The sequence below is a fragment of the Grampus griseus genome, assembly GCF_964374135.1.
Source record: "Grampus griseus genome assembly, chromosome: 15".
NCBI lineage: Eukaryota > Metazoa > Chordata > Mammalia > Artiodactyla > Delphinidae > Grampus > Grampus griseus.
The window spans coordinates 81,173,065-81,184,461 of NC_139009.1; the positions used below are offsets into that span (position 1 = coordinate 81,173,065).

General features: G+C 37.9%; 1 protein-coding gene across 1 annotated transcript in view; it reads right to left on the bottom strand.

Moving 5' to 3' along the window:
- Window positions 1–11,397, bottom strand: part of TSGA10 (testis specific 10) — a 75,109-nt gene that overhangs the window by 6,430 nt on the left and 57,282 nt on the right. Inside the window, exon 16 of the mRNA XM_082672639.1 lies at window positions 873–1,075. Coding sequence (XP_082528765.1) covers window positions 873–1,075 — 203 coding nt within the window. The remainder of the gene's footprint in view (window positions 1–872; window positions 1,076–11,397) is intronic.

Below are 11,397 nucleotides of genomic sequence, written 5' to 3' on the forward strand. Positions count from 1 at the left end.
TAAAATATTAAGTTTAATAATAAAATATTTTAATAATAAAATATTAGTTTAATATTTTAATAATAAAATATTCACTATGTTTAATAATAAAATATTCACTATGCAGGCAGGCATTTCCACCTAATCCTCCAGTCTTGTAAACAAGGTGCTAACGGTATTAGGGATTCTTAAAATAAAAAGTCAAAATCAGGGCTTCCCTGGTGGCGCAGTGGTTGAGAGTCCGCCTGCCGATGCAGGGGACACGGGTTCGTGCCCCGGTCCAGGAGGATCCCACATGCCGCGGAGCGGCTGGACCCGTGAGCCATGACCGCTGAGCCTGTGCATCCGGAGCCTGTGCTACGGAGAGGCCACAACAGTGAGAGGCCACAACAGTGAGAGGCCCGCGTACCACAAAAAAAAAAGTCAAAATCAATGCTCTGGGGGAAGTCTTCAGCATTCTGTAAATGCAGCGGTTCTTCCAGGTAACCAGCATACACTTACAGGTACATAGGGAAATATTATGTGGCAAATGGAAAGACGGTAGCACTATCAGGTGGGTCCATAAATGGAAAAATTCTTCTGGTTTCAGAAGTGCTTAATTTCTTCTAATCTGGTTATTTCCTAAAGGCAATATGTTAGATCAGTAGGTGTTCATTTATACCCAAACAATCAACAAAGATGGTTAAACTTAAATTTAGATAAATTTAGATAAACATATAATAGAAATAAGTACTAAATCTTAGACAAATCACAATATTTGGGGTCCTCAGTTTAATTAATAGCAAATTATGACACTAAATTGTCTAAACGCCAGCTTTGAAATTCTATTAATCTATAAAGTACCAAAACTTTAGAAATATGACTTTATATTATCATATTGCTAACCAACTCACATTTTACTTTCTGCCAAACAAAGGTGTTCTTTAAGAAGCTGAATTTCAGATTCTTTTTCTTGAAGTGCTATCTGAGACTGATATTCTTTGTCTCGATTGGCCACCAGCAAAGCTTCTAGATTCTGCATGGAGATTCTCTCATTTGTCATCTGACTCCTGAGGAGTTCTATTTCAGAACGAGCAGAATCCAACTCATTCTCCATCTGTACAATAATAGGAAGATACCTATACTTATTCCTATTCGTTCACTTAACTGATGTATTATCAGAGACTCATAAAATGTCTGTATTATGTTATAAACTGACAACCACTTTTAATGTCTTGATTAGAAATTGTGTCCTCCTTCTTACCAGATACACACATGCACACACACTGAGTATCACTTTCCCCAACTCTCTGATAATATCAGAAAGTTCATTAATTTAAGTAAAGAGTTATTAATCTCAAACTTCAAACAATTTCCATTTCCAGCTTTGATATTTCTTATTTCTGCAAGACTGACATGGTAGTATCTGTAACTACTGCTTTGTCCTGAGTTGGGTGAATTATAAACACCTAACTTCCTGACGGAATGTCATCGCGCTCCATAGTTAAGAAAGATAAGGAGTAATTGCACATTCCCTCTCTTGCATGATCCTGTGGAAAACTTCACTTTTTGAAGGTTATCTTGAGCCTAAAATACGTTCTATAAGCCAAATGTTTCTTCAAAAGGAGAAAAACCAGACATTATTTAGAAAAAAAATATTCCTTATCTCATAATACATACTATAATAATTTACATATGCATTAAAAAAGTTAAATGTTGGGCTTCCCTGGTGGCGCAGTGGTTGAGAGTCCGCCTGCCGATGCAGGGGATGTGGGTTCATGCCCCAGTCTGGGAAGATCCCACATGCCGCGGAGCGGCTAGGCCCGTGAGCCATGGCCGCTGGGCCTGTGCGTCCGGAGCCTGTGCTCTGCAACGGGAGAGGCCACAACAGTGAGAGGCCCGCGTTCCGCAAAAAAAAAAAAAAAGTTAAATGTAAAAGATAAAACCCTAAGAAAAAAAAGTTAAATAAAAATGAAATTATTAGGAAAGGGGCGGGCAGGTAGGGGAAGAACTTTTTAGACTAGATACAATTAAAAAATTATGTCTGACTGTAGAAAAAACAAACATATTTATACTCATTATAAAGAAACAAAATTTACGAGGAAAAAAACCAGATGAAAATGAACTCAGTAAATAGTTAATATCTTATTAATATAAGGAAGATGAACAAACTGCGGAGAAATATGAACTAATGATGTGAACAGAAAATGTACAAGATACAGCTAATTAGTAAACATATAGAATAACTTACCCTTACTAATAATCAAAGAAATAGAAATTAAATCAAGACGGTATTTCTAGTCCAGGATTTCTTAACTTTGACACTACTGATCTTTTAGGTTGGACATTTATTTGGGGTAGGGAGTTGCCCTATGCATTACAGGATGTTTAGTGGCATCCCTGGCCTCTACCTACCAGAGATCCACAGCAGCCCCCAACCCTGGTTGTAACAGTCAAAAATGTCTATAGACATTGCTAAGTGTTTCCTGGGGAGCAAAATCTCTTTCAGGTGAACCAATGTTGTAGTTTATCAAACTGGCAAATTTCTTAGCTTTTGTGTTGATTAACATTAAAGTGGGCAATGGCAATCTCATATACCTTGCTGGCAGGAATATAAAATGGAGCGTCACATTTTTGGTAACAGCTTTATTGGAATATAATTCACATACCATACCACTTGCCCATTTAAATTGTACAAGTCAATGGTTTTTAGTACATTAACAGAGTTGTATGATCATACCACAATCTCACAACCTATTGTGAGAACTTTTTCATCATCCCCAAATGAAACCCAGCACACATTAGCAGTCATTCCCCCACTCCTGCCCCAGCACGAGCCCTAGACAATCCCTAATCTATTTTCTATCTCTGTGATCTGCTTTATTTTAAACATTTCATATAAATGGAATCATACAATGTGTGTGTGGTCTTATGGGACTGCCTTCCTTCACTTAGTGTAATGTTTTCAAGAGTCATCCATGTTTTAGCAGGTATCAGTACTTCATTACTTCTATTGCCAAATAATATTCCCTTGCATAGATGTAGGAATATTTGAGTTATTTACACTTTTTGGCTATTATAAATAATGCTGATAAGAACATTTGTGTATACGTTTTTACATGGACCTATGTTTTCATTCTTCTTTGATAAATAGGAGTGGGATTTCTGGACTTTACGGTAATCCTATTTTTTCACATTTCAAGGAACTGCCAAAATGTTTTCCAAAGAGGCCTATTTTACATTCCCACCAGCAATGTATGAGGGTTCCAAGTTTTCTACATCTTTGCCAACATTTGCTATTGTCTTTTGTAAATTATAGCCATCCTAGTGGTTATGAAATGGTATAGTTTTGTTTTGCATTTCTCTGATTATTGATGTTGAGCATCTTTTCATGTGCTTTTTGCCCATTTATGTAGTGTCTGTAGAGAAATGTCTATTGAGATCCTTTCCCCATTTTTTGAGTTGGGTTATTACTAAGTTGCAAGAGTCCTTTATATACTCTGGATACAAATCTCTTATTAGATATATGATTTGCAAATGTTTTCCCCATTCTGTGCATTGTCTTTTTACTTTGTTGATATCATTTGCAGCACAAAAGTTTTTTATTTTGATGAAGTCCTTCTAATCTATTTTTTATTCTGTTGTACTTTTGATGTGACTCTAAAAAAGCATTACCTAACCCAAGGTCACACAGATTTATTTGTATGTTCTCTTCTTAAGAGTTTTATAATTTTAACTCTTACATATAGGCCTATAAAACATTTGAATTTAATTTTTGTATATGGTACGTGATAGGAATCCAACTTCATTCTTCTCCATGTAGATGTTTAGTTGTCCCAGTAGCATTTGTTGAAAAGACTATTCTTCCCCCATTAAATTGTATTGCTACCAATTTTTTGGAAATCACTTCACCACAAATGTAAGAGTTTATTTCTGGACTCTCAATTCTGTTCCACTGACCTATATAGCTTTCCTTATGCTAGTACTACACTGTCTTGATTACTATAGACAGTTTTGACATTGGGAAGTGCTCTGACTTTGTTCTTCTTTTTCAAGATTGTTTTGGCTATCCTGGGTCACTTGCACTTCTATATTAATTTTATGTCATCTTGTCAGTTTCAATGAGGAAGCCAGCTGGCATTCTAATAGGCATTGTATTGAATTTGTAGACCAATTTGGGGTAGTACTGCCATTTTAACAGTGTTAAGTCTTCTGATCCATGGATGTGGGATGTCTTTCCTTTTATTTGGGTCTTTAATTTCTCTCTCTCTCTCTGTCTTTCTCTCTCTCTCTCTCTCTGTCTCTCTCTATATCTCTCTGTCTCCAAACTGGAAATAACAGATGTCCTTCAAAGGATGAATGATTAAACAAACTATGTTACAGGAATGAACCACTAATATATGCAACAACCTGGATGAATCTTCAGAGAATTATGCTGAGTGAAAAAATCCAATCCCAAAAGTTTACATATCGTATGATTCTATCTATATAACATTCTTGAAGTGACAAAGTTTACAAGTGGAGAACAGATTAGCTGTTTGTTTCCAGGGGTTAAGGAGAGGTTGTGGATAGGAGGGGAGTAGATAGAGCTAAAAAAGGGCAACATGATGGGTCCTGTGATAGAAATGTTCCATATCTTGCCTGAAACAATGTCAAAAGCCTGGTTGAGATATTATACTATGGTTTTGCAAGATGTTACCATTGGGGGAGGCCAGGTAAAGGAGACACAACATTTCTTTGTATAGTTTCTTATAATTGCATGTGAATCTACAATTATCTCAAAATCAAAAGTTTAACTTAGAAAAATTATTTGACTGTTCCTTATATGCATAGTACAGCTGAAGAAATACAAAGATAAATAAGATAGTTCTTGCACTTGAAATACAGCTTATTATGGGGATAAACATAAATATATAAATAACTAAATTCTAAGGCAAAAAAATTTATGTCAGGAGTATTTAAAAATACTATGAGAATTAGCCTGATGACTTCACACCCATCTGGATAGTTATTAGCAAAAGAGAGAGAGAGGTTGGGGGAAGAAGGGAGGGAGGGAGGGGGGTAGAGAGAGAGAGAGAGAGAGAAAGAAAGAAAGAAAGAAAGAAAGAAAGAAAGAAAGAAAGAGAGAAAGAAAGGCTGAAAAACAAGTGTTGGCAAGGATGTAGAGAAATTGGAACACTTGTGCACTGTCAGTGGGAATATAAAATGGTACAGCTGCTTTGGAAAACAGTATGGAGATTCCTCAAAAAATTAAAAATAGAATTACCATATGATTACCATATGATCCAGAAATCCAACTTCTGGGTAGAGACCCAAACAAAATGAAAGCAGCATCTTGAAGAGAGATTTATACCCCCATGTTTATAGCAGCATTATTCACAATAGCTAAAACATGGAAGCAACCCAAGTGTCCACAAACTGACAAATAAATAAGCAAACTGTGGTATATTCACACAATGGAATATTGTTCAGCCTTAAAAAGGAAAGAGAGGGTGGAGTCAAGATGGCAGTGTGGGAAGACGTGGAGTTAGCTTCTCCCCACAACTAGGGTGCCTGCTGGCTGCTGGTGGGGGACTCTGACACCCAAGGAGATGGGAGGAACCCCAAAGTGAACCAGTAGGATGTAGGGGGACTGAGGGAGGAGGAGAAGTGGAGGCCAGACAGGATCTGTGCCCCCTAAGGCCAGGGAGATCAGTAGAGGCAGTTGGGGGGGACTCTCCCAGAAGAGAGGGAGAGGAGCGGAGGGCCATCGCCTGGCCCACTAGGGCCGGGGAGCCTGCTGAGCTCCCAAGCTGGTTTCCCCTATCCAAAGCCCGATCCAGGCCACATGCGTCCTTGGGGGCATAGCAGGGAGGCCGGAGAGATCAGGAGATGCAGGTGGGAGAGGCCATCCAGGAGGAGCAGGAGAGGAGTGGAGGATGATTGCCCTGCCCACTCGGGCCCAGGGAGCCTGCTGAGCTCCCAGGCCGGTCCCCTGCCCTCCAAGGCCGCCCACCCCTCATTGGTCCTGGGGACATAGGAGGGAGGCCGGGAAGATCAGGAGAGGCAGGTGGGAGGGGCCCTCCCAGACGGGAAGAGCAGGAGAGGAGAGGAGGGCATTTGCCCTACCCCCTCAAGCCCAGGAAGCCTGCTGGGCTGCCAGGTAAGGTTTCCTGCCTTCTAAGACCAGGGGTGGGGGGCATGCCTGGGCCTCTTCTGTTCCTAGAGCCTAAGCCCCAACCCCCCAAAGCCCCCAGGGTCTTTTCCAGCCCTGTGGGTCCTAAGCATAGGCCCCGCCCACTGCCCAAACCTCGCCCTTGCTTAGGCCCTGCCCTCCACAGCCAAAGTCTTCCCCACACCGCTTTTTTTTGCTTTTTCCTCCTCTTTTTTACTATCGGGGTACTGATGTACCTTCTGGTTGTTGATTCATCTATATTTTTATTTTTATATTCTTTCTAACCTATCTGTTAGTTTCCTAGTCTAATTTTATTTTTTACTTTGTTATTGTTCTCTCTCATTTTTTTTTTTTTTTTTTTTTTTTTTGCTGCCCCATGTGGCTTGAGGGATCTTGTTCACGAGCCCAGGGTAAGGCTGAAGCTCCTGTGGTGGGAGCTCCGAGTCTGAACCACTGGACTAACAGAGAACCTCAGACCCCAGGGAATATTCATCAGAGTGAGGTCTCACAGAGTTCCTCATCTCAGCACCAAGACCCAGCCTACAAACCCCAGTGCTGGAAGCCTCAGGCCAAATAACCAGTAGGACATGAACATAATCCCACTCATTAAAAAAAAAAAAAAAATGTCACAGATGAAGCAGCAAGGTAAAAAGCTACAAGACCAAATAAATGAAGAGGAAATAGGCAATCTACCTGAAAAAGAATTCAGAGTCATGATAGTAAAGATGATTCAGAATCTCGGAAGTAGAATGGAGGCACGGATTGAGAAAATACAAGAAATGTTTAACAAAGATCTAGAAGAACTAAAGAACAAACAAACAGAGATGAACAATACAATAACTGAAATGAAAAATACACTAGAAGGAATCAACAACAGAATAACAGAGGCAGAAGAACGAATAAGTGAGCGGGATGACAAAATGGTGGAAATAACTGCAGAGGAGCAGAATAAAGAAAAAAGAATGAAAAGAATTGAGGACAGTCTCAGAGACCTCTGGGACAACACTAAACACACCAACATTTGAATTATAGGGGTCCCAGAAGAAGAAGACAAAAAGAAAGGGTCTGAGAAAATATTTGAAGAGATTATAGTCGAAACCTTCCCTAACATGGGAAAGGAAATAGTCACCAAAATTCAGGAAGCACAGAGAGTCCCCTACAGGATAAATCCTAGGAAAAACACACCAAGACACATATTAATCAAACTAACAAAAATTAAATTCAAAGAAAAAATATTAAAAGCAGCAAGGGAAAAACAAAAAATAACATACAAAGGAATCCCCATAAGGTTATCAGCTGATTTTTCAGCAGAAATTCTGCAGGCCAGAAGGGAGTGGCAGGATATATTTAAAGTGATGAAAGAGAAAAACCTACAACCAAGATTACTCTACCCAGCAAGGATCTCATTCAGATTCGATGGAGAAGTCAAAAGCTTTTCAGACAAGCAAAAGCTAAGAGAATTCAGCACCACCAAACCAGCTTTAAAACGAATGCTAAAGAAACTTCTCTAGGCGGAAAACACAAGAGAAGAAAAAAACCCACAAAAACAAACCCAAAACAATTAAGAAAATGGTCATAGGAACATACATATCGATGATAACCTTGAATGTAAATGGATTAAATGCCCCAACTAAAAGACACAGACTGGTTGAATGGATACAAAAACAAGACCCATATATATGCTGTCTACAAGAGACCCACTTCAAACCTAGGGACACATACAGACTGAAAGTGAACACATGGAAAAAGATATTCCATGCAAATGGAAATCAAAGGAAAGCTGGAGTAGCAACACTCATATCAGATAAAGTAGACTTTAAAATAAAGACTGTTACAAGAGATAAGGAGGGGCACTACATAATGATCAAAGGATCAATCCAAGAATAAGATATAACAATTATAAATGTTTATGCACCCAACATAGGAGCACCTCAATACATAAGGCAAATGCAAACAACCATGAAAGGAGAAATCGATAGTAACACAGTAATAGTAGGGGACATTAACACGCCACTTACACCAATGGACAGATCATCCAAAATGAAAATAAATAAGGAAACACAAGCTTTAAATAACACAATAGCCCAGATAGATCTCACTGATATTTATAGAACATTCCACCCAGAAGTGGCAGAATACACTTTCTTCTCAAGTGCACATGGAACATTCTCCAGGATAGATCACATCTTGGGTCACAAATCCACAAAGCCTCGGAAAATTAAAGAAAATTGAAATTGTATCAAGCATCTTTTTCTGACCACAATGTTATGAGATTGGAAATCAATTACAGGAAAAAATCTGTAAAGAAACACAAATACATGAGGCTCAACAGTGCGCTACTAAATAACCAAGAGATCACTGAAGAAATCGAAGAAGAAATAAAAAAATACCTAGAAACAAATGACAATGAAAACATGACGACCCAAAACCTAAGGGATGCAGCAAAAGCAATTCTAAAAGGGAAGTTTATAGCAATTCAATCTCACCTCAAGAAACAAGAAAAATCTCAAATGAACAATCTAACCCTACCCTTGAAACAACTAGAGAAAAAAGAACAAAGAAAACCCAAAGTCAGTGGCAGGAAAGAAATCATAAAGATCAGAGCAGAAATAAATGAAATAGAAACAAAGAAAACAATAGCAAAGATCAGTAAAACTAAAAGTTGGTTCTTTGAGAAGAAAAACAAAATTGATAAACCCTTAGCCTGACTCATCAAGAAAAAAAGGGTGAGGACACAAACAGATAAAATTAGAAAAGAAAGAGGAGAAATCACAACTGACACTGCAGAAGTACAAAGGATTATAAGAGACTATTACAAACAACTATATGCCAATAAAATGGACAACCATGAAGAAATGGACAAATTCTTGGAAAGGTACAATTTTCCAAGACTGAACCAGGAAGAATTAGAAAACAAAAACAGACCTATCACAAGTAATGAAATTGAAACTGTAATTAAAAATCTTCCAACAAACAAAAGTCCAGGACCGGGGGCTTCACAGGTGAATTCTATCAAACATTTAGAGAACAGCTAACACCCATCCTTCTCAAACTCTTCCAAAAAATTGCAGAGGGAGAAACACTCACAAATTCATTCTATGAAGCCACCATCACCCTGATACCAAAACCAGAAAAAGATATCACAAAAAAAGAAAATTATAGACCAATATCACTGATGAATATAGATGCAAAAATCTTGAACAAAATACTAGCAAACAGAATCCAACAGCACATTAAAAGGATCATATACCATGATCAAGTGGGATTTATCCCAGGGATGCAAGGATTCTTCAGTATATGCAAATCAATCAATGTGATATACCACAATAACACATTAAGGAATAAAACCATAAGATCATCTCAATAGATGCAGAAAAAGCTTTTGACAAAATTCAACACCCATTTATGATAAAAACTCTCCAGAAAATGGGCATAGAGGGAACCTACCTCAACATAATAAAGGCCATATGTGACAAATGCACAGCAAGCATCATACTCAATGGTGAAAAACTGAAAGCATTTCCACTAAGATCAGGAAAAAGACAAGGATGTCCACTCTCACTACTCTTATTCAACATAGTTTTGGAAGTCCTAGCTACAGCAATCAGAGAAGAAAAAGAAATAAAAGGAATACAAATTGGAAAAAGAAGAAGTAAAACTGTCACTGTTTGCTGATGATATGATACTATACATAGAAAATACTAGAGATGCCATCAGAAAACTACTAGAAGTAATCAATGTATTTGGTAAGGTTGCAGGATACAAAATTAATGCACAGAAATCTCTGGCATTCCTATACACCAACAATGAAAAATCAGAAAGAGAAATTAAGGAAACACTCCCATTTACCATTGCAACAAAAAGAATAAAATACCTAGGAATAAACCTGCCTAAGGAGGCGAAAGACTTGTACTCAGAAAACTGTAAAACACCAATGAAAGAAATCAAAGATAACATAAACAGATGGAGAAATATACCATGTTCTTGGATTGGAACAATCAATACTGTGAAAATGACTATACTACCCAAAGCAATCTACAGATTCAATGCAATCCCTATCAAACTACCAATGGCATTCTTCACAGAATTAGAACAAAAAATTTTACAATTCATATGGAAACACAAAAGACCCTGAATAGCCAAAGCAATCTTGAGAAAGAAAAACAGAGTTGGAGGAATCAGGCTCCCCAACTTCAAACTATACCATAAAGCTACAGTAATCAAGACACTATGGTACTGGCACAAAAACAGAAATATAGATCAATGGTACAGGATAGAATGCCCAGAGATAAACCCACGCACATATGGTCACCTAATTTACGACAAAGGAGGCAAGAACATACAATGGAGAAAAGACAGCCTCTTCAATAAGTGGTGCTGCGAAAACTGGACAGCTACATGTAAAAGGATGAAATTAGAACACTCCTTAGCACCATACACAAAAATAAACTCCAAATGGATTAAAGACCTAAATGTAAGACCAGACACTATAAAACTCTTAGAGGAAAACATAGGAAAAACACTCTTTGACATAAACCACAGCAAGATCTTTTTTTACCCCACCTCCTAGAGTAACAGAAATAAAAACAAAAATAAACAAATGGGACTTAATTAAACTTAAAATCTTTTGCACAGCAAAGGAAACCATAAACAAGACAAAAAGACAACCCTCAGAATGGGAGAAATATTTGCAAATGAAACAACAGACAAAGGATTAATCTCCAAAATATATAAATAGCTCATGCAGCTCAATATCAAAAAAACAAATAATCCAGTTAAAAAATGGGCAGAACAACTAAATAGACATTTCACCAAGGAAAACATACAGATGGCCAAGAGGCACATGAAAAGATGCTCAACATCTCTAATTATTAGAGAAATGCAAATCAAAACCACTATGAGGTATCTCCTCACATGGATCAGAATGGCCATTATCAACAAATCTAGAAACAATAAATGCTGGAGAGGGTGTGGAGAAAAGGGAACCCTCCTGCACTGTTGGTCGGAATGTAAACTGATACAACCACTATGGAGAACAATATGGAGGTTCCTTAAAAAACTAAAAGTAGAACTACCATATGACCCAGCAATCCCACTACTGGGCATATACCCTGAGAAAACCAGAATTCAAAAAGAGTCATGTACCACAATGTTCACTGCAGCTCTATTTACAATAGCCAGAACATGGAACCAGCCTAAGGGTCCATCAACAGATGAATGGATAAAGAAGATGTGACACATATATACAATGGAATATTACTCAGCCATAAAAAGAAATGAAAATG